This window comes from Vidua chalybeata, chromosome 18 (assembly GCF_026979565.1).
Source record: "Vidua chalybeata isolate OUT-0048 chromosome 18, bVidCha1 merged haplotype, whole genome shotgun sequence".
NCBI lineage: Eukaryota > Metazoa > Chordata > Aves > Passeriformes > Viduidae > Vidua > Vidua chalybeata.
In genome coordinates this window covers 9,893,952-9,917,058 of record NC_071547.1, presented here as the reverse complement: position 1 = coordinate 9,917,058, position 23,107 = coordinate 9,893,952, and the positions used below count along the sequence as shown (strand labels likewise).

The 23,107-nt window shown below is 42.6% G+C and overlaps 1 protein-coding gene and 1 long non-coding RNA gene across 7 annotated transcripts in view; one reads left to right on the top strand and one right to left on the bottom strand.

Annotated features, from left to right (window-relative positions):
* The first annotated feature begins 149 nt into the window (after nt 1-149).
* The window catches only part of LOC128797399 (uncharacterized), a 38,421-nt gene continuing 15,463 nt past the window's right edge, over nt 150-23,107 (top strand). The window contains exons 1-2 of one of the 2 annotated variants that reach the window (XR_008434114.1): nt 150-443; nt 2,943-3,067. This is a non-coding gene — a long non-coding RNA (uncharacterized LOC128797399). Of the gene's footprint in view, nt 480-2,942; nt 3,068-23,107 lie in introns of both variants that reach the window. The other variant, XR_008434115.1, reaches the window with a different exon arrangement.
* The window catches only part of GCN1 (GCN1 activator of EIF2AK4), a 38,098-nt gene continuing 19,187 nt past the window's right edge, over nt 4,197-23,107 (bottom strand). For 3 of the 5 annotated variants that reach the window (XM_053959883.1, XM_053959885.1, XM_053959887.1), the window contains 27 exons: nt 22,292-22,457; nt 21,163-21,357; nt 20,733-20,979; nt 20,148-20,269; nt 19,725-19,839; nt 19,094-19,273; nt 18,543-18,763; nt 17,798-17,866; nt 17,531-17,669; nt 17,228-17,424; nt 16,728-16,870; nt 15,837-15,954; nt 15,458-15,673; nt 14,961-15,125; nt 14,393-14,554; nt 13,842-13,934; nt 13,458-13,601; nt 12,223-12,492; nt 11,997-12,110; nt 11,251-11,481; nt 10,416-10,609; nt 9,723-9,837; nt 8,603-8,699; nt 7,615-7,763; nt 6,913-7,017; nt 5,450-5,668; nt 4,197-4,906 (listed from right to left, as the gene is read on the bottom strand). In XM_053959883.1, the coding sequence (XP_053815858.1) occupies nt 4,781-4,906; nt 5,450-5,668; nt 6,913-7,017; nt 7,615-7,763; nt 8,603-8,699; nt 9,723-9,837; nt 10,416-10,609; nt 11,251-11,481; nt 11,997-12,110; nt 12,223-12,492; nt 13,458-13,601; nt 13,842-13,934; nt 14,393-14,554; nt 14,961-15,125; nt 15,458-15,673; nt 15,837-15,954; nt 16,728-16,870; nt 17,228-17,424; nt 17,531-17,669; nt 17,798-17,866; nt 18,543-18,763; nt 19,094-19,273; nt 19,725-19,839; nt 20,148-20,269; nt 20,733-20,979; nt 21,163-21,357; nt 22,292-22,457 (4,312 nt within the window). In that variant the 3' untranslated portion in view covers nt 4,197-4,780. Of the gene's footprint in view, nt 4,907-5,449; nt 5,669-6,912; nt 7,018-7,614; nt 7,764-8,602; nt 8,700-9,722; nt 9,838-10,415; nt 10,610-11,250; nt 11,482-11,996; nt 12,111-12,222; nt 12,493-13,457; nt 13,602-13,841; nt 13,935-14,392; nt 14,555-14,960; nt 15,126-15,457; nt 15,674-15,836; nt 15,955-16,727; nt 16,871-17,227; nt 17,425-17,530; nt 17,670-17,797; nt 17,867-18,542; nt 18,764-19,093; nt 19,274-19,724; nt 19,840-20,147; nt 20,270-20,732; nt 20,980-21,162; nt 21,358-22,291; nt 22,458-23,107 lie in introns of those variants that run through there. The other 2 variants (XM_053959884.1, XM_053959888.1) reach the window with 2 other exon arrangements.

Genomic DNA, 23,107 nt, shown 5'->3' with positions numbered 1-23,107 from the left:
CCGCGCATGCGCCGGGCCGCCGCCACGGGCCGCCGGCTGCGCCGCCGCGCCTGCGCCGGCCCCGCCCCGCGCCGCGCCGCGGCTGCGCGGGAAAACGGCCGCGCCCTCACGCGCCCGCGCCTGCGCGCGAAGGGCGGTGGTTGGGGAGGGCGGCGCGCGCCGGCGGCCATGGCGGCAGCGTGAGGGACCCGCCGCCCTCCCTGGGAACCTTGTCCTCCCCCCGTGCCGAGCCGAGCCGCCCACAGACCTCCGTCGGACGCGCGTTTCCGCCCCCCCCCCCCCCCGCCCGTTCTCGTAGGTGCTCCTGTGAGGAGGCGGCTGAAAGCGACGCTGCCCCCAGGAAAGCATCAATGGCGTGAGGGAGCCCCAGCACTCCCAGCTCCGCTCCGAAGGAGCGATTTGTGTAGGTACAGGAACAGTTCCCAGCGCAGCCCAAGCCGCAGGTGAGGAGCCCCACAGCAGTGATATGAAGTACCCAGGTGTGTGTCACAGGCCTGGCAAGTCAGGCCAGTCTGAAATGAAATTCCTGGGGTTTTTAGTCCAGAGATGTGCCTGTGTGTGGCTCAGGAAGGGCCTTACCTCACGCCCATCAGCAGCTGTGCTTGCACCGTCCCCAGCCCACACAGGCAATTCAAAAGCACTCCCAGTCATCCAGCAGCCTGAGTGATTTTGTTACCAGTTGCACAGACATTGACTACACAAATTCTGCAATACTATGGTCACATTTTAGGTGATCATCACTTCTAAGTGGAGACATGGCACAAGAAAAGTGCTGGGTTTTTGCTCTGATTAATTTTTCTTAAAAAAACATTCTCACTGGTACTTGAACTCCTGAGATCAAGTTTGAAATTATTTAATGAAACCTGTTTTACTAACATGCATTGTCATTCAGATAGGAAGAGGTATATTAGCACTAAAGAACTTGGATTGTTATAGATTATAAATGAGTCTGTATTAGGAATAAGTTGTTCCCTGTGAGGGTGGTGAGGCCCTGGCACAGGTTGCCCAGACAAGCTGTGGCTGCCCCATCCCTGGATGTGTCCAAGGCCAGGCTGGGTGGGGACTGGGGCAGCCTGGGACAGTGGGTCATGTTCCACTTATTTATAAACCTTTCTTAATCTTAACCTTCAAAAACATATTATAGTTTTCAAAGTTCACTCTGTCAAGGTCCTCACATCCTGGAATCCACTCATGTGACCTTCAGCTCACATTCTCTCTGCAATTCATGCATTTTAAACACCACACACACACATATATACATATATATATATATATCACTCACCCCAGACAAGCACTGGGGCAATCCAGCACCACCAGAGTAACTGAGGACACTGTAGCTGCAGGGAAATCCCTTGAATCCAGCACACAAACCACCACTCAAACCCAAAATGACAGTGACTCCTATTACCTCTATTTTTAAGCTCATGAAACCTCATCATGTGAAAAGCGTGAAGTGTCATGATGTTGCCAAATAAAATGGACAGTAAGAACTGTGACTAATCAAAAAAAAAATCAAAATATGAATATTTTATGCTTTTACATTTGTCTTCCATTGTAATTTTTAGCACTGTGTAAGTTTATACCTTTCTCATAAATTATTTTTTGATCTTCTTGAAATACACACAGTTCAGCTGTCACTCAGAGACAGTTGCTTGACAGTTCAAAGATGTTATTACCATCAGTTGTAGGGAAAAATTATCTTTTACTGACAACTGGTATTTTTAAGACATTTGAAATGAGAAAATTAATTCTTTAGTCTCCAAGTTGGCACAATCAATTTATCAGATCTCGTGGCAAAAATTATGGCTATTTTATCTCTGATACATTATAGTGCATTATATAAATAGTTTAGCAAAAGTAGCTATCAAAATCCAAATTGAGTGTTTCACTGTGACTGAAAAATCAGCATATTCTCCACAAGTGCAAGTGAGCTCCTAGCTTTTACTCCTCCCTCTCAGGAACAACTAACCTCAGTGCAGAAATTCAGGTGCTGTTTGGGAAGATGAATGAGTTTTTCCACTTGCTGCTACCTAAGTTGGAAATACAGATCATCAAAATAATAGAGTATCTTATTGGCTGAAATGAACAAGTTAATAAAAAAGGCTTCATTTACCTATAATTTTCTTTCCCATGTTTATGTGGAGCATCAATTGGAATCAGAATAGGTAAGCCAAGGTGCCCATGATCAAGAGCTCAAACAGCATCTTCACCAAAACTTGCCATTTTTTCATTCCTTCCTGGCTGCAGTGATGGAGTGATTCCAGTACAATCACAGCTTTTTGACACCTACTCAGTAGGTTTTGAGTGGCATCAAATTTTGTACATGTTTCAAGGCAGAGGTTTTTGCATTGCATGGTTTAACTGCTGTTCCTGGCATCCCAAAGCACAGCTAATTCATCACAGGTGAAACTCATTCCAGTGCCCCAAGCTGCCAAATCTTTAAGAGCATTTAGCTGAGTTTTCACTCTTGAGTATTACCAATTCAATGCAAAATATGTAGTTTTGAGATGATTTCAGATTCACAAGTATTTTGAAAGGCAAAAATCAGAATGCAGCTAAATGTGATGAACACAATTTCCATCAGACCAACTGGGAAGCACTGCAGTTTTGTAGAAATACGTCCAATGCATAAATACAAGATTAGACATAATTAACTAAAGAGCCATTTTGTAGCTTGGCTTCATAGCTGATCACAAACTAAACATGTCCACGACATGGTGTTGCAACAAAGGAACACCCAGGCCTTGTGCTGGGGTGGACAACTGTGTTTGTTATGTGGGGCTTGCAAAACAACTCCCTGGGAGACCTGGGCCAGCAGTGGACACCTCAAGGCAAAGAGGAGTCAGAATGAAAGAAACCAACATGAGGGGCAGCAGTATAAGTTTAGAAACCATGGAAATCTCTAAGGATATGCATAGAAAATCTGAATTTATTTCATCCAGGGGTCAGGACACTGAAGTGACGATGTGGTTGCTGCAAAAAAGAACTGTTTTCAATGTCTGTGGGAACAGGACAAACAGCAATGGATTCAAGTAGCAGCAAAGAAAACTTTTTCTTCAGACATGAGGTAAGTTCTGACAGTCTGGTAAGTTCATATAACAAAATAGATGGCATAGAGAGGTTATGGAATCGCCATCCTATAATGCTACATAAGCAATTGTGTGGCAGTCAGCTAGGAATGGTTTAGTGGGAGCTGAGCCTATCTTAGGTACAGGGTAAAACAGCTGATTTCCCAAGTTCCTTCCACTAACTCCTACAGCAAATCTGTTGTCAGGACACTACACCACAGGCTGGGAACTGACACAGCACCAAGAACCTTTTGTCAGATTTTTGTACTTCTGACCAGAACAAACCACAGCATTCCCAAATACCTACTCATGATTGTATTTTGCTGTTGGAGGCATGAGTATGATAAAAATGTTCTTGTGTTTGCTGCTACTGCCATAACAATCAGAAAATTGCTTCTAGCAGAATGTGTGCTCCCATGGAGTTCCACTTAATGTTCTCAGATTTTACCTGTAGTGTTGTGTTCTCCCATCATCATGGTTTGAGGCATCCAGAGTTACAAGCAAGGAAGATTACACACACACACATACACTCCACCCACATGAAATAACAAATCTTAGTACTCTGGTTTCTCAGGTGCAACCAGCTTCTGTGAGTTTCATAAAATAGGTAAGGCTAACGTAACTATTGCTCCACATGGAACATAAAGCTCATTTTGCCTTCTAAAAATTTGTATTCTGCAACAAGATTTTCAGTATTTCCATCAAGTGACATCAAATCTACTAGTAAATTGATTTTTTTCAAGAGAGATATATGTGGCCAGGTAAAATAAAAGACTTTCTTGGAGCAGCACAAGTCATTGACCAAAAAACCTAATGCCAAGTATTTTGTGAGGCCTTTGAAGATGTAAATACAAAGGACTTTTCACAAGTTGGGTAATTAAAAAGCTGTCTGTAGTCAAAAATACTTTGGAAATCAACAGGAGTAATTACTTACAAATTTCATTAAATGTCAGTTCTGCCTTGGCTTTAAACCCTGTCTTGCCTCAGTTCTGCAAAAGGTTTTCACAGACCACAGCATTGTCCACTCTATAAACTGTATGCCCTAGAACAAACAGGTCTGAAAAGTAAGTCACAGTGTAAGTTTGTTGACAAATGAATTTGTAAAAAGAACAGTTTACATCAGAAGGATCAAAGTCAGAGCCTTTATTAAATGTTCCTTCTCTAAACAGACTGCATTTAATCCCCCTTTTGCATCTGTGATTTCTAAGGCTATTTTAAATACTTCGTTTTACAGGGATTTTCAGTCTTCAGAACCATCACAAGCAGCAAGTTAGCAGTACACAGAAACAATACAACTGAACTTTCACTGAGTTCTATTCCTGCCTCCCAGGGTATGTGGAAAAACCAATATACCTCCAGTACTGGAGTTTTTGCACAGACCCTGGAAAAGAAATAGTTGTCACCAGAGATTATGCCTGATGTGCTCTAGCCACATGTCACAATTGGCCACAGCTGACCAGTATTGGTTAGTATGTCTGTCTCTTGCACATTATCTGTTTCAAAAAGGGGACCAAATTTTTTTATTTTCATCTAGTGTGGGTCTAATTAAGGCTATTCTGGTATATTTGATACTAAAATACTCTCTGGGAGTCCTTTTCATGAAATCCCATCAGAATTAACATTTTCAAAAATGAAAACATTTATAATAGGTGTTTGAGTTGAAATGCTGATGCAGCGGTTGGTTCAGTGTTTCCTGGTCTTCGGGAGCTTTATCACGTCAGGATAGTGTCATCGATCTGTTCCTCAGAGTCAGCCTGCCCAGCCAGCTTCCGCAGGGACCTCCTGCAGCTTTCACTGAGAAGCTCCAGGCTGGCAGCATCCAGAATCTTGGAAACTGACTGTGGAAGGGAGACAGCAACAATTACCAACTCCTTTCAACACACCACTCAAAATCAGGGTAAGTGCCTTAGGCGCTGTATCAACTAAAATCTTTCAAATGTCCCAAAAGTCTTCACCTGGTTTTACAATTCCAGACGTGGGAACTATCCAAAAGCAAGTCAGACTTAGAAAACAGGTCTGGAAATGGATGCATGAAATAGTCCATCCTAGCACCACTGTGATCATCCAAGTGACCAAAGCAATGAATTATCAGTGCTGGCTGAGGGAACTCAGCACAGGCAAGGCTTAAAGGGGGTATTTTAAATGCCTCGATTCTGTGAATGCTGCACTGTAAGGTTGTACAGAACAGGTGTTGTTGATTTCTTCAGAGCTTAGCATGAGAATGCTGCTGAAGATCTAAATGAAAATGGGATGTCCCACTTTATCTATTGCATTAGAGACTTCCAGCACATTCTAAGGCTGCAGGCACCACACAGACAAACACAGAATGAGGTGACACAGCCTTACTACCAACAGTTACAGGATTTTTATATGTCTCATACCTCAAGCACTTCTTCACCCGCTCTCATCTTCAGGAGGTTGACAATAGCCTGGTCACTGTAGGCTCTTACACTGGTGTTTTTGTCTTTTGTGTTGTCCAGAAGTGCTTTGAGAATTGGTTTAATTGTCTGAGTATCCAATGGGGGAAGATGACTTTTATTTGCCCACCAAATCATCTTTTCTGCAACTAACTTTATGTCACTGGATGAGTTCTGAAGACACTGGTGGAGACAAAGATACACTTACATTCAGATATACCACGGACACATATTTAAAGCAGTTGGTTTGGTTTTTTTCTAATTTAAGTATTTAAAACTATGCTAAGAAAAGCAGACAGTTTTCAACTCACAGGTACAGAAGATACACACTTGTTGCCAATTAAGTCTGACCAAATTGTGTAAGACAAGGTTAAACCTCGAAAACATGACAACTTTTCAATAGAAAATTTCTAAATATATAGTTGATGACTATGTATCACATGTTCATCTCAACTGTCTCAGGAAATGACAATGACCACTAAGTGCAGAAAAGCTGATAGTGTCAGCACCTCTACAACACACTCACACAGCAACAACAGCCAAGCCAGTCTCTGGTTGGAATACTGGATGCATTTTAACAGTGGATTTCACTTCAAAATTCTAAGAATGAGAGTTTTGTATTTTAATCTTAACCCATTTAAAACATGAAAGCTAATGTCTAAATGTGAAGTGCATTATTAATAAGGTGATAAAGGTTTTGTGGCAAGTGTGATATTTTATATTTTAACACAATACTATTATATTAAATAGAAAAGTTGGACTTCTAACAAAAAGTCTGCTCTGAAGAGTGTTGGCCTGTATTGTGTCAACTTGACATGTTTGGTAGTTTTTCAAGTAACTTGCAAAGAAATGTAAACCTGAAAATGTAATATGCTGCAGCATCACCCCTCTATCTATCCTTGTCTACAAGAGGGATACTCAGGTCTATGGTGGGGTTTGGGGAGGGCAGACAACTAAAGAAACGAAGAAACCTCAGCCACACACCAAAAGAAACAATCGACCAATAAAGGAATTTTGAAGAAAAATATTTAAATCTAATGAACTGAAAAAGATGTTAACTTCAATGTTCTCAGGTCAAGTTTTGGTATTTGATACATTTCTAGCAAAGGCTGTTTGACCTTCAGCAATCTTAAAAACCTTACACCTCACACTCTGCCTCTCTGCCAGCTGTTTGCTACTGCAAAGGAAAAATGCATTTATAAGACTCAGACTTGGGATTCAGCACAGAAGGCTCAAAAGCAAATGTCCATGTTAGAGCAGGGATGGCAGTGTTGTATTCAGAGCTTCAAAGCAGGCTAATACAGTGGTTCTGTCTGCACTCTGCCTCAAGAAGAAATATCTATATTTTCAGGGACTTGATAGACCCACCCATGAGTTAGGTCAGAGATTCAGATCACACAAGAACACCAGCAGGTAGCTATTCTTACCTTAATAAAGAGGCTGGAAAGTTTGGGAGGCAGGTTGCCTCCCTCTTCCATGTGGTATTTCATGAGAAAGCCCATCCCTCTGATGCCACTAACTGCAATGGGGATCTTCACCATAAAGACAAGAATTGTTACTACTACAGCACAGTTCAACAACAGTCTTTAAAACCAAACTTATTGTTTGTCAGCTTCTGTGGAAAGCTAAACCCATCTTTCAAAAGAATAGCAGCATCAAAAAACATTGGGTTAATGGTATTGGATAATATAATGAAAAAATTCCAGTGCAACCACAAGCCAAAAGAAATAAGGCAGCAGGCCCCACCAAGCCCACAAAATTCCTAACCCAAACTACTCATTCAACACCAGATTTAAACTCTCCCTCCTAAAATGAGTAATTTCCACTTCCTGGAAACTTGGTCAGTGAGTGATAACTCTCTAGGGAAACAGGAGTGTAATTTACTCCAAATGAAAGCTACTCTGGAGTTAAAGATTAAATAATCTTCATCTCCCCAGAGATCAGAACTCAAAGAACCAGAACAGTTGTGTAATTTCACCATAAAAACTGCATCTAGCCAAGGGAGACTCTTCAGATGGCACTTGGGGGTTTTTGTCCTGGTTGGTAACACAGGAACCTGTTCACACACCTTTCAAAATTGTTCCCAACAAGGGCTTGCAACAGCACTCCCCCCGTGGGGCAGGACTCACCCTGTCGGCTGTGGCATTGCTGATGATCATCTCCTGGACACTGTTGTAGTATTTTGGGGAACACAGCTTGCCAGGAGCCACATTCACAGCCACAGAGAGAGCCAGGCTCCGGCCGTGCCTCACCATCCAGTCAATGCCAGAGACATCTGCTGCAGAGGAAAGAACAGAACAATGACAGAGCTCCTGCTAGCTACTCCTCTTCATCTGAGAGGCTTTGGGCAGTTTGTCAATTCACTGCCATAAAATGAAGTAACAAGCAGCATCTAAACCAATGCCCTGCTTCCTCCATTCTCTCAAAAAGACATACCAACAGAGCTAAAATGCAACACGTTTTCCAGGCAGGACCACCACCTGGGCAGGCAGGGAAGCAGACACAAACAAAGGACCCTCTTGTTCAACTCATATACTTCTGATTGTTCGAAATTAGACAAGCTTTGACTCTCTTAATAAATTTGTAAAAGTCATCTATAATTTGACCAGCCAACAGACTTCCTTTTTGAGCCCACAAGGGAGAGTGGGCTTAAAACTCTCAAACACTGGGGTCCTATAAAGCTCACATTTTTTTCTAACTTGGAGGCAAATTAGTTAATTCTCTGAAAGCATGTGAAGTCATCAGATGTGGCCTGCAATTAACATCAGCCAACCTAAGATCACAGTGCTCTCCCCAAAAGGTGGGATTGCCCTCCTGTCCACCCTGCCATGTCCAACTGTCCTCGTGTCAGCAACAGCAATTACTCAGCCATGCTAGTACTTCTATCAAGTCATCAGATAACAAATCCAGAGAAAAAAGTCTGGGCAACCCCAGCTGACAACCAGTTACCTGTGCTCCCTGTGTACCAGAGTGCACAAATTAAGAGCCATGAGCAAAGAAAAACACAAGAAAATACAGAGCAGAGATTCAGTCACAAAGTTAGCCTGAATCAGTGGCTGAGAAGGAATCTTCCCTGCTTTCAGCATCTGTTCCAGTCCTGTAAACAGCTTGACCTACCCAGTAAGTGCTGGTAGAGAACAGTGCTGAGCTCATCGTCGGACAGAAAGGCGCACAGCTCTGCCAGGCAGCCGGCCGAGGCCATGCGGGTGGCATCCTGACAGGGGATGGGAGAACAGAGAACATGGCTTGAGCTCAACACACCCCAGAGACAGGCAGCACGAAAAACAAGTGTCAGAAGACAACAGGAAATAAAGAGGAGAAGAAAATAAATAGTAGTATTTCACTCGTACTCCTGAGGATTTCTTTCAGTTCATATTTTTTCTTGTACATAATGGAACTTAAAACCAAATTTAAGGTCAAAAAGCCAGCAGAGACTGAAGAATTACAGATTTTATCTAAGTTCTGATTTGTTAAATGGAAAAGTCATAAAGATGAAATTCAATGTTTTAAAAGATGAGTTCACAAGAGCTTACTTTAGATTCACTTACTGTAAATGTTATTTTTAGCCATCTCAGCATGAGCTGGTCTCTGTAATAAACTCTTACTACTCTTCATTTAACACTTCCAGGCTTTTGCTATTTTGGCTTCCTTATGTGAACATCCCATTACTGTCCACTTCTCCCCCAAATTTACTTCTATTTCTAGCATGTCAACAGTTTCATGTCTGTTGCAGAGACTGACATAAAAAATAAATTATTAGATTATTAATTTAATCTCCCTCATGTTACCGTTGCTATCTGCTCTATACAGAAGACCCTATATTAAACTTGGAGAGCTTATTCTCATTGGAGAGCTTATTCTCATTATCTGAAAAATTTCTCACAGGGAATGATAAACCTCACCTGAGAGGTTACAAACACATCCACGCATATAGTGAAGGTACTGCAGGCTTTCTCCAAGATAAAAAGCAAATCCTGACTGCAGAGCTACCTGAAACCTGTTAGTGAGGATCTGCAGGTCAAACCCACATATGCAGTTGCCAAGGAAACATTAAACTGAAGGCTTTTCAGAGTTACCAGGGACTGGTCAGGAATCTCAAATTCTTCACTGTGACTACATCATTAGTAATTTTCCCAGAAGTTATTTTAGATAGTAATTCTGTTAGAAAGTTCAGATTTTAAATGTAAGAACAAGACTGTCTGCAGCAGGGGACCTTTGCAGCTGGCTGAAGCAGTACCTCATCGTGTCCCAGCATCCCCAGCAGCACCGTGCTAATATTCTTCCTAATTGCAGCATCCACTTTAGCACCAGCTCCTCGTGTGACAAAACGCAGCGCTTGCAGCATCGTATCCCTGGAAGAGATCACATTCTACAGTCAGACATTGCCTCTCCCCCACCCTCTAAGAGGAGTTTTGCTCTGGATACCTGTAGATCCTTGCACAGCAATTACACTGAGATGCCTTATAGTTTGGGAGAGTGATCCCCTCTCTGCACTGCTGGAGACTCCATCCTAGACAGTACTTCCATGTTTCTGTCTAACACAACACAGATATTTTCTGAATGTTCAAACATTAAAAAAATTATCACATCAGGAAGTTCATATCTTAGGGATCTTGTGCCCATAGGATACAAGAACAGCTGCTTTACTTCAGGTCAGACTGACCATTAATACTGCCTTTTATCTGAAAGTGGGCTGCTTGGGGATGTGCAGGAGAGGAGAACTGGGCAGACCCCAAGCACTCTTTCTCCTAAATACCCTCAAGCTCACCTTCTGACACAAGAAGGCCTCATCATCCCCATTCCTGGTTTACAGTCCACTGCTTTCATTAATATATGCATCTTACTCTAACTGGGGGTTTTGTTCATTCATCCCAGCTCTTTATTTCATCCTCAGTAAGCAGGAAGGTCTGAGCTGTCAGCCGCAGCTTACCTGATGGCAGAGTCATCACTGGAACGAATTCCATTCAGGAGCTCCGTGAAGAGAGGATCCACTTTGACATGGATGACAATGAGTTTCCCAAGAGCATCGGCAGCTTTAAGGCGAACAGCGCGGTTTGAGTCTTGCAGAGCTTTGGTGAACGTTGTTTGCAACTGAGGCAAAAATGGTTTCAGAGCAATCTCAACCTATTCCAGAGTGGAAGAAGGGAAAGTGGTGGGGTCAAGTATTAAAGAGCAGCTAGAGATCAAAGCCTGAAAACCTCTTCTACAGCCGTTTGTTATCAGAGAACCCTCGTTAAATCTAATGCACTACTAAAATAGGAAAAACAATTTACCATAAAACCATTGTTGTGGTGACACAAAAATTTACCACAAAACCTTTGACCTTTTCCAATCTAATAATCTTTTCTTCACACTGAAATACAAGGGTAGCACTGAGAAATTTTACACTATCATGTACTCAGAGCCTTTTGTAGTCAGAGCACTGAATAAAAGCTCCGCTCTCTTCAAAGATACATAAGATCTTTGCACTTAACAATACATAAAAATTGTGGATACAGGAGAAATTAATTACATGGTGGGTTTTAATCACTTGAAAGTGGGATCAGCATTTATCAGTATTTCTAAGTCCAGTTTTTCAGCATTGGGGTTTTTTTTTTGTAGGCCAGAAGCTGCTGGAAGAATGCAATCCAGTTACAATGCTATCCCTACATATCAAATCCACAGCAGCAGGCATCCCAGCTGTATTTACATGAACAGCAACAGGTATTCCTGAAGGTTGCCATGGAAAATGTTCACAAACCACAGTCCAATACTTTGAATCTTACCTTAGCTAAAAGAAGGCTTAATGTTTCAAGCAGAGCCACCTTGACATTCCAGCTGAACCGATCTCCCAAGATTCGAATGAGTGGCCCAGTGATGCTCACCACAGATGGTTTGAGAGCTTCAGCAGAAGTCAGCTTTATAACCAGCCCTAAGGCCTTTGCTGCCTCCTCCTTCTGTTCTGGATTACCAGTTAAAACACCTTCCCGCAGCACCACAAGTATGGAAGTCACTCCCTGTCACGAAAATCGGATAAGAAAGCTTAGAAGCTAAGATGCAAGAAATATGTATCTTATTTTTGCTGCTATTATACACCAGATGCACAAACTTGGAGAGTTTCTCTCAATTTCCTGTTGACCTTCAGCTGCCTGATTCCACATTGACAGAGCTACTTTTATTTGGTTTGATTTCATGCCTCTCCGCCTTACTAAGCCAGTTGCTATGAGAAAAGTGGTGGCGGCTCAGGGAATTTTTAAACCAGAGAAATTTGGCACAGAAGTCCAGTGTTACTCCCCCACAAAAAGCAGCCAGTAACCATAACTTACGTACATAACAGAACTGTCAGAGACCTCATTGCAAGAGGGGTCTTCTGTAGGGTTACTCAAGAGCTCTAACCTACAAAAAGTCCTCCAATATAAAGGTTTGGAATGCCAAAATAGTCACTGCTTCTAATAGCTATAATATCAACCAGCTCTCCCCAAAGGTGGGGTATTGTAGCTGTGAAGAATCCGCGCTCATTCTGATCCTTTACCTTCTTAGGAATACAGAATCCTGGCACATGCTCGCCCTTGGCCTCATTCCCTACAATCCGGATATCCCTATGCAGGTCCTCAATGAGAGCAAGCTGGTTCCCAGCGTCTAATTTCTGCAGGAGAGAGGGGTAAAACAAAGATCAGGCAACATGACATCCAGATATCTTTTGTGAAGTCTTCTCAGGCCAGGCATTACTCCTGTAACCTTTCTAAGCTGCCTCTCACCTTGGTGATGGAATTAAGCGCATCCCAGCTTTCATTCAGAACTACAGGGTTGGTGTCATTAAACAGGCGAATCAAGCCTGAAACCAAGCTCCTGAGATGCCCAGTGTAGTCTGCTTTTGTCTTGGAGCAGTAGATATTCAGCATGACAGCTGCTGCCTGTCTCATGCCCAGCTCAGGGCTGCGGGTAGCTTCTAGCAAATCTTCAGTTATAATTCTTTGTCCAACGTCATCTTCCACAGACAGGATCACAGACTGGCAGTTTGCCATCTCCTGAAGAGTCCAGATTAACTTTACATTAGCTCTCAAACAGAACAAAGCCAAGTTTAGCCCCAAGTTTGTCCACGTTATCCCCAGCATTGTGTCTAGATGAACACTACAACACACCCCACATACTAATTGTTTCTCATTAAAGAGCTGGTCACATCACCATTAAAGGCTTGACTCAGTCCTGGTGCAGACACAGTTCTTAAAATTTAAAATTCTTAAAATTTAACAAGTGACCAAACTCTGCTGAACTGATTGCTCCAGCAGCTGCAGGAGGGCTAATTTACAAAAACTAGAGTAGTTCAGTCTCCCCCATCTTACTCATGAGAGACTGTGAGTCTTGTCAGATAACATTCTTCTGATTTAGGTAGTTTAATGCTGTGCGTCACAGCCCTAATTACAAGCACGTCTGTGGGTACATTAGAGATCTCCAGGCAGACTTGGGGCTAGAAGCTGATGTAATGAGTATCCACAGCAGAAAGGCAACAGGACTCTGTCACTCATTCCTAATTCACCAACTGACTATGAAAATGTCTGTCCACAGTCACAACTCCAGGATGTTCTCTGGAGTCCAAACACCAGATGTTTTGGAAAGCAGTGCATGAGGAGTGCAGCATGCAAAATAGGAGATTTCCTCCCTGCAGCCCTTTAATCTCTCAGTCTTCTACACCAAGAATAAATACAAAGTTAACTAGACTTTCTGGCAGTTCTCCAGGAATAAGCAAACTGAGAATTTTATCTTTTAGCAGGCCAAGGAGACTTTTAAATGGATACAAATAGATTTGGAAAGCATACGTTTTTTGACTCACAATATGCCACCAGGCAAAAAGACTCATCCTGGAGAAGCTAATGGACTGAATTAAACATGCAATCTGTGAATCTAGAAAACACAGATTCTGGGATGGAAAGTAAACCTGGTGCACTATCTTCAGGCAACCTGTCACAACAAAGAGCTGAGCTGTGCTACTTGCCAATTGCTCTTCACTGGTGCCCAGCTTCTCTTTGAGTGCAGACATCATGGCAGGCAGGATGACACTCAAATGCCGTGTCAGAGCGTCCCCTGCCACTGAGGAGAGGAAAGCCAGCACCCGGGTATTCACTGGGGGGGTAGTCAGCTACAAAAATAAAAAATAACACCAAAAATTGACACAAGCAGAAAGTTTTTTCAGAAGGAGTCTCACTTTCTCTACATGAAATATTTATGCATCACAAGCCAAATAACAATGTTTTGAGCACAAAATCAGAAGAAAATTTCAGACTGTGCTCTCCCTTTTGCTATATTGGTCCAAAGAAAACTGGCAGCAAGCAAAGGAAACAGCACAGATATCATGTTTAAAATTTGTTTCTCATTGTACCTTTGGCACCAAGTAAGGCAGCACCACACGGCTCTTGACAGCCATAACTTGTTTAAGACCATCCACAGCAAAGTCAGCTGTTTCTTCATTATCCTATAGAGAAAGAGAAAGAGACAAACCTGAAAAATTATCTGTGCACACCAAGCTAAGCTCTGTTTCAAGGGACAATTTTCCATGTGATCATAAATACAAAACCAAGTCCTTCTATTATAAAAATGTTCTCATATTCTCATAGTACCTAGCAAAACCCAAACCAAACTCTTTTGTCATGTCAGAAAGATTTTCCATTTCAGGCATAGTGGCCAAGCAACTTCATCGGGTGACAGTGGCAATTCCATCACAGAGCCAGGTATAGCAATTCTTAACCCTAGGCTTAAGCCACAACATCTTCCCTATCACTGGCTAGCATGACTCCAGGAGGAGACAAAATACTGCTGCCATTCCCTGGTGGGTCTGCCACTACAATCCTCCTGCTCCTTTAAGTAAATTATTCAAAACTTGTCCCACAGCATCATTAATCAGATTGTTGACTATTGCTGAGCAATGCTCACCAGCTGCTTCAGCAAGAAGGGCAGGATGTCTTCAAGAGCCTGATGGCCAATTGTTGAGTGCAGCTGTTCAAATGTTTTGGCTGCAGCCTCTCGAACTTCTTCCAGAGGGTCACACAGTGCTTTTCTCACTGTAGGAACCAGGGACTCAGAGAAAAGCAGCACCTGTAGATGAAGAGATAAAATTACAGAACATCTAAAGCACAATAGATGCGCATATCTCAGTAGTGAAAGTAGAGAAGAATGCAGAATTTGCACAACTGAAACTAAACTGCAGTTTGCTTGGAATAATATTGGAAGAAAGCAGGATCCATCAGCACAAATAATTGCAGTGCTCTAAGGCTACCTAGTGGAAGATTTCTAGTATTATATCTCATAAAAGGCAATGTTTAAATTTACCGACTGATACAAATTCATACAATTTGCCTGAGCAGCAACTCAGCATTAGTTACAAGCCCTGACTTCAGACCACATAAGTCCAGCACTGTATTTTTCTGTCTCAAGTGCAACACCTGCACCATAACATCAATACCTGGGAAAATGGGAATTTCACCTGGCACATGTGACTCACCGCATCCCTGCTGGTTGATTTCATGATCTCGCTCAAACCAATGCAGACTCCTTGCCTCTCATCACTCTTGTCTGATCTCAGTCCATCTTCCAGGATAGGAATGATTTCAGGGAGGATCTTCTCCCCTAACTTTCGGACAAGGTCTCCTAATGTCCGTGCTGCAACCTGTCCCCAAAAATGTATTAATTATTTTCCTTTTTATAAAACTTAAGAAGGTGAACTGTGAGCAAATGTTCGCTTTTGACCATATTCTACTGTTCATAGTGCAGACAGAGCCTAGGAATGGAAACAGTATTACAAATAACCATCGAAAAATAGTTTTACTGTCATCACAATCACAGTTGCCTTCAGCAGAGAACTCAGACCTGCTCATGCTCAGAACAGTTAAACTGATGACAGCTTTGGAGTTACTTAAAGAGAAGAATTATCCTGTGTTCCTCAGGAGTTATTTTCTACAGTCACCTGCAGGATCAGGAAGGCACAACTTAATTCCTCACCGTTCGTTTATCTGCACAAGTACTGGCCAGGAATTTCAGCAGAAGCCCAAAGAGTGTTGGCAGGATTTCCCGCAGCGTGCGAGGAGTGTTTGAGACAACGATTTTCCAGACATGTAAGGAGGCCTGGCGCACCACCAGCTGCGTGTCCGAGCGGCCCATGTACAGTCCCGCCAGCACCCTGTTCCTCCTCTCCACTCCCAAAGCAGTAATGATAGCCTGCAAAGAAATAGCACAGAATTGTATTTTCTGCCCCTGAAATCTATAAAAAGAACAGAATACATGATTATTCAGTATGTCTTTCCAGCAGGCTGTCCATGCTGATTTTTAAAATAGGAGAATTTGAAAAAAGTTAAGGCACAATGGGCAAGAGCGGCTTTACCTTGTTTGACTGGGCTGTTCCAAAGTTGTCATCCTCTGAGGCAGTTTCTGTGGTCATTTTTCCAGTGACTCCTGAGATATGGAATAGAAGATCTCCAAGGAGCTGAACTGAGCTAAACCTGGCAACAGGAGCAAGTCAAGTGTTACAAACAGGGCACTCAGGCAGTACCTGTCCAATTCTGACAGGATGTCGGCTACAGACTGGAGCCAAATGTGAAGCACAGATGGATCTGCACTGAAATGCTGCATGGGCTGATGTGTAACATCAGTCTGCCGACATGGCTGAAAGTAGCATGATAAAGAGAAAGAGAAGGAGTGAATTCCAAAGTGGAAGGGCCGAGAGACTGTTCAAATCAAAGCATTGAATCCAAGAATAGCCTTGCGTCTAATAAGGAACAAGACATTGCCTGCATCTGTCTAACCCAAACAACATTCACCTGGGGCAAGAGTACTTAGCAGCACTCAGCTGGCACAAATCATTTGGTGCAGCTAATTTTTGAGTAACTGCTATTGGCTGTGAGTGCTCCACTGAGCATCTTCATACACAGGAGAACAATAACTTGCTCAGCATTTGGAGAAGTGAAAAACAGTACACAAGGGCTAAATATTGCCACATCAACTGCCTTGGAAGTGCATTTCAGAGTCACTGCCTGTATTAATAATCCAGCATGAATGCTCTGCAGGTAGTAGGAAACCTGATCCAGCCTGGCAGGGCTTTGCAGACTCAAGTGCTGTAAGGCATCCTAATCAAATCAACAAGCAAAAAGAGACACTTGTTTTTGCTTCACAGGAGGTCTCTGCATTTTTTTTGAGGAGCAACACAGGGCCTAAATCTCACCAGTTTTTCAAGCATGGAAGGGAAACGTTTGTGGCTAAGCTGGTTCTGCCTTACCTTATCCTCCACAAGTCATCAAAGAGCCCATCCTCCAGCTGTGGCAGGAGCAGAGCAATGGCAGTCTCAGCATACATGCTAATGATTCGCTGCCCCGCACGCAGCGCCGTGTCCCGCACAAACTCGTTCTCGTCTGCCAGGGCCTGCACACAGGCACAAAAGGGGCTCTGAAAACTTGGCCTTTCAGCACAATAAACAAAAGCAGCAGGAGGAAAACAAACCAATGTTTTCTCTCTACACCATGAAAACCAAATGAACTACGGAGTTGTGAATGCACAAAGATGACTTCAAAAAAATGACTAGTGACCACAAGTAAAAGACAGCAAGCCAATAACTTAGAAGAAATCATTTATAATTTAAATTCCCTTTCTTTTTTTCTAGTAGTCCAGCCAAGCTGGACAAGTCTCTGCACATCCCACAATTATTGAAAATTATACTTAAAATATTCTGGAGGCTTATTTTTATTCTCATAAATAAATTTCTTCAGTTTTGCTACATACCTTAAGGATACAAGGAATGATGGGGCCAACATAGGGAGTGAACTTGTCTCCAAAGGTAATTGGCAGGTAGTTGAACATCATGATATAACCATCTCGTACATGTGGAGCAATATCCACTTTACTGGCAGTTGCTACAATCTCTGGCATAAGTTTCTCCAGCTTTTCTACCCCCAAACCAGCCATAACCTCAGCCAGACCTGGGGGGAAAAAGCGGGGAACAGAGCTGATAAACACAAGAAACAAGCGGCTAATCTGATTTAATATGAGAGGACCTGAGTACAGTGCTCACTCAGCTGTCCCCACCTTGAGCAGCACCAGAGCGATCCACTGAGCTCTGCTCATATGTCAGTGTCTCCATCAGCCACGGCAACAAATCCTCAAAGCACGACTCTCCCATACCCTTCACCATGGCCCCCAGGGCCTTTGCAGACACTGTGCGCACCTAACAGACAAGAGAAACAGAGATCTGCAAAATGTCCAGTCAAAGGTGCTACAGATGTGCCAGCCTGATTAGGACAATGTTTAACCTAATGCACTGAAAGATAAACTGTGTTTGTACAAAAGACTTACTTCAGGTACAGGATCCAAGAGAGAAGCCTTCAGTCCGGGGGTCACACTGGGTAGGTACGGAGCCAGATCCTAAAACCAAGAGCCCGAAAAGTCAGAACCAGATTCAAAATGAAAGAAAACATAGTCACCTTTATGTAAAGAACATTCACCCCTTATAATCAGCAAACATCCGTAACATCCTGAGAGTTTAATTAGCTGCTGTCACAGTACTGCAGGCAAGCATAGTGAATTATTCTGCAAGTTCAAGAAACACCAGTTCTGTGCAGATCACTCAAAACCTTTTTAATGCTCACTCACAACCCAGCAGTTTGTGTCTTAGGAAAATCCAACACTCTTAACATTTACACAAGGTTTAAATGTAGAGATTATCAGCACAAAAATTAAACACAGATCTTTAGCCTACAGTCAGGTCCTACAAATACTTTCCAAACAAACCCTGGATCCATTTGTTAGCAGCTGATCTGTGTTTCACTTGTTTGTTTGTTAAGGCATTTCTTATATGGTAAAGATTACAAGACCTTTTTGCAGGGATAAACTGGTAATAACTAGATGACCAAAGTCGACAGTCTTAAGGACCTCAGAACTGTCACTATCCTTATAGTCATCTGCTCATTTACATACATTTAATTAAGAAGTTGCATGGATGATAGTATTTTCTACCTTAACAGCAAAATCACCAAACCTCTCTAGTGCTTGTCACAGTGATCAATTAGAATACAGTTAGAGGGCTTTTTTAGCACTGTACCTTCTGGTCAGTCAGGGAGTACATGTTCCCAATGATCTGGGCAGCCATTTTCCTGGTGTCTGTGGAACGATCCTGGAAAGCTCTCTGAACAATTGGCATGATCAGGGCTAAGGATGGAGCATCAATGAAATGGACAAATTTGGTATCCAGTAGAGTCTGCAAACACTTCTGAGTCTTCCTGGAGGGATCAGTAAGAGCATCCAACAGAACTGGAGCAATTGCTGAGTGTTTTTAAAAAGGAGAGAAAAGACTTTATTTGTACATAAACCAAAAACGTGTCAGCATGAGCTGGTGTGCTCTCATGGGATGTTGTGGGCAACAAGCAACACAAGGACAAGAGAAACTCTATTAACATCAGATGAAAAAATGGACAGGAACATTTAAAAAGCCTGGAAGCAGACAGCTTCTGTTAAGCTTTCATGTTTTACTTCTGTAAGATTAGTTTCATCTCTATATAAATTTGCATTAAATCCTAAATACCATGAACCTGAACTTTGCTATTATAAACCACAGTCACATCAGGACATTAGAGATGCACAGACAGGTCTTACCCAGGATCTCTGGATTCCTGATGACAGATCCAATCTGCCTAAGAGCCTGCTGCCCTGCATTCTGCACCTTCACATGGGAATCTGTCAGCACTTCAGTGAGTTTGGGCACAATGTTGGGTAAACAGGAGGAGAGCTGTTTGGGAGCACAGTAAGCCATAGCCCCCAGCAATTCCACTGAGCCTGTGGAAAAAATACACCAAGAAAAAAAAGACAAAAGAAAAGACAAAACACAATATTAAGAACTGACATGAGATGATGATCACATTTACTTCAAACTCAAATCTACCAGTCAGAGAGGCTGAAATGCATTAAATCACTCTATGCCACCTACAGACACCAAAAAATACTTTTCTTTTGTACGAGGAAAAAGGAATATGTTAAGAAAATTCCAGGTTCTGAAGTACAACTATAGAGACAGGATACAAACTGTCCCTTGAATATGCCAGAGGGAAAAAAGTTACTCAAATGTGTCAGGAAACTCAGCTGTAAAAAGCTGGAAAAGTTCCACAGTCCCTTATAAGACAATAAACCATCATGGCCATGTGTAGGGATGAAGGAATACATAAGGGGGATGACAGCAAAGGGAACTGTGGGTTACTCTCAATCATGTCAGGTGCATATTGGTCCATACCAGCTTTAGTTCTCCAAGATTCCTCTTCTAGTGCTGCAAGAAGTGATGGCAAAACCAGCTTCACTCCATGAGTACTCAGATTGCTCATTACAGCTTTGGCACAGTCATCTGCAGCCTCCAAGGAGAAGAGAACACTTACAAACTGTGACACAACACTGTTTTCCTTCCTCTGAGACTCTCTGGGAACAAAGCCTTCATGTAAATAGTGTCTCAGTACAATGATGCAGCTGGCTAAGTAGCTCCCAATTAATGACCAATGAAATCAGATGCTTTCAGTTACTAAGAAGATCAAATTTTATTAGTGGTATCTTAAGGGATAGGTCACCTTCTGTATTTGCCTCATTATAAACAGGATTCACATCCATCTCCATTCCATCTGGTTTTTTTAACATTCTGTGATAGCAGAAATTTAAGGCACCTTACCTCTCGCACGTACTGGTTTCCATCTCCGAAACAAAGCAGCAGGTGAGGCAGCACATGAACCACATAGGGCTCAAACAGCTTCCCAAGCATGCTGCAGAGCATCTCGAAGGCAAACAGAGCCCCTAAAAACCAAAAAAAGGACAGTCAGAGGAAAATACAACTTCATTTAAGGAGGATGGGTAAAGCAGATGCAATTTGCCAAATATTGTTCCAGAAACACTCAAACACACAGCTGAAAGTCTCTTGCTTTCTTGCCCTTCCGGCTTGTGCTGTAGTAGGGATTTGTGGCCTTAGAAAAGGAGATCTCCCCCAGCAACACCTGTCTTTGGAAACAGGAGAGGAGGGCACATCCATATGGTCTAGGACTAGAAATCCTTCTTCCACCCCAATGTGAATCAAGCAATTTTGGGACTATACACAACCAACAGCCTCACAAGAGATAGTTCCCATTTCTTTCTTGCCAAACTTTAGTAAAATAAATGTAGCTAAAGCAAACACAGGGGTGCAGGAACTTCACCTGACCACAATGGCAGTAAGTACAAGAGAAATGACAAGTATCTGGAGGGAAAAGCTCCTGTCTCTTACCCTCCCGCCGGCGGAAGTTCTTCTTGTCCTGGATAGCATCGGTCAGTGTGGTCATCATCTCCTGCTGCTTGAGAGAGAGGATGCCCAGGCCTTTCACCAGGCCTGCCAGACCATAGGCTGCCCCTTTGCGCTCAGCGTACTTATCAGACTCCAACAGCAGCTGCATCAGCTTCTGGATCATTCCTCCTGCATCTTCCTTAATTGCAGGCACTAGAGGTGGTAAACAGCTTGCCACTGACTCTTGAACCTATAAAACAATCCACCAGCCACCAGACCACAAAACAGTCATTACCAATATAAATTCCCCTTAGAATGCACCCCAAGTGAAACCTTTCTGTCACCATTTTTCATCTCTCTGCTACCCCTAACAGTATCCTGGTGTTAGCCTGCCTCTGTGTGGAACCTGACAACTCCTCCCAAAGGCACCTACCTGCTGAGATGGGGTGGACAAGGCTGCTATCAGTTTGCCAACAATTGGTTTCACTTTAGGGTCACTCTTGTCCAGATGTTTTGCCAGTGACCCCATCAGAATGACCACGCTTTGCCTGACAGCATCATAACTGGCATCATTAGGAGCATTTTTCAGGAATTCTTCAAACACTGGCAAGAGAGAGTTAACATTGTCCTGAAAAACAAAACCACAGAACTTGCCACTAGAGTCCACTCAGAATGAGATTTGCTATGCTCAGTGGACTTGTTTGCTCTTCTCTGAGCCAACAACTGAACAATCACACTGTATTTACAGTTCATTTCATGTGTCACATCACATAAAACCTTGTACCATCCGGACAGGCAACAAATATTTCCTGCTAGAGAGAAAATAGTTCTTCAAAATTAAAATCCTTGAGCCTGCCAGCATGATGTTCTGATAGAAGCAACACAAGGCCTGAACATCAGTGCCCACTCCTCTGCTTGCCCCATTTGCTAAGGGAGAGCAGAAACATCAAACTAACTTCTCACACTTTTTCTAAGAAACACAGTGAAATAATGAATAATAGGAAAATACCCCAGTTGTCTTGGGTTAAACTGAAGAATACAGCCATCAGTCCAGAGGTGACTGGCACATATGAGGAAATCAGAAGCTGAGCAATTTACACCCTGCACACCTTCCCCATCTGACACTGCTGGGGAAGAGCTGGCTGGAAGAAGGATGGTCCTCAGCTCCTCAATGTTTTAAGTTTAATTAAGCCAACAATCAGCGATGTTTCATGGGTTTTTTTGCATGAAGCCTGAAAAGGAATTCTCATCTTCACAGGATTAAAAGATCTATGGTCTGATCTTACTTTTATTACTCTAGTTTTATACCATTTTAACTCCATATGATCCAGGAATATTACATTTTATAGGAATGACAGGGATGAACCGCACTTAGTCAACACTAGACACTAACAGAACAACTCTAAACACAAAAATTCCTAAATGAAAGCTTTCAGTTGTTACAAGTAACAGCAACCTCTAAGAAATTAGTATTTTTTTTTATCTGTGGGCTCTACACAGTATCTACATATCCATATCTACATCTTTTTTTCCCTGATAGAGACAGAAACATTCAGACTTACTTTGCCATGAGTGTTGAGTGTTGAAAGAGCTGCATCCAACATGCACTTCCTGACCTCAGGACTGCGATCATTCAGAGCATCCGGCACAAAAAACTGAAAGAGGGGCTTCACCTGAGAACTGTCCAGATGCTCTGAGAGCTTGTTAAGGGCCAGTGCTATGCCACACCTGTGAAGAAGGTGATGAGCCTGTGAGCTTACTGACTTCTCACCGAACTGAGAGCTCACAATCACATTTGCTATCAGCAGCAATTACAGAAACTGAGAGCAAGAACCGTTACGGAAACAAAATGCCTCAGTGTGTCCAACCTCTGTGCATTTCATTACATAACTCCATGCTGCAGTCTCCCACAAGGACAACAATCCCTCAGCCATATAATAGCTTTTATCTCAATTAAGCTTTAGGGATACTTGAGACAACTTAGACATCAGATCACTTGAACTACTGCTGAAATGCAGCAGCTTTACAACAAGGTACATCAGCATTAAAGGACAGATTAGCTCAACACAAGTAGCAAACAAGATGATCTCCAATTAAACCTGTACAGAACATACAAGTAAACAGAAAGTAATTATCCAATCTGGAATTTGGCCAGTTCATTAAGGCTTGCACTGCTGCTCTTGAAACAATCAATGGCCCATACAGAGGTGGGAACACGATAAGCTAAGACAAAAGACAGTCTGAGAAGGAAAGACTGTTTTTATTAGGACATTGAGATGACAGCACCCAATATTTTGATGGAGTTCTGCCTGCCCCCAGTTTGTTTGAAGGGCACATGAAAACAGCAAGTCAATACAACTGCATGTAATTTTTTGTTC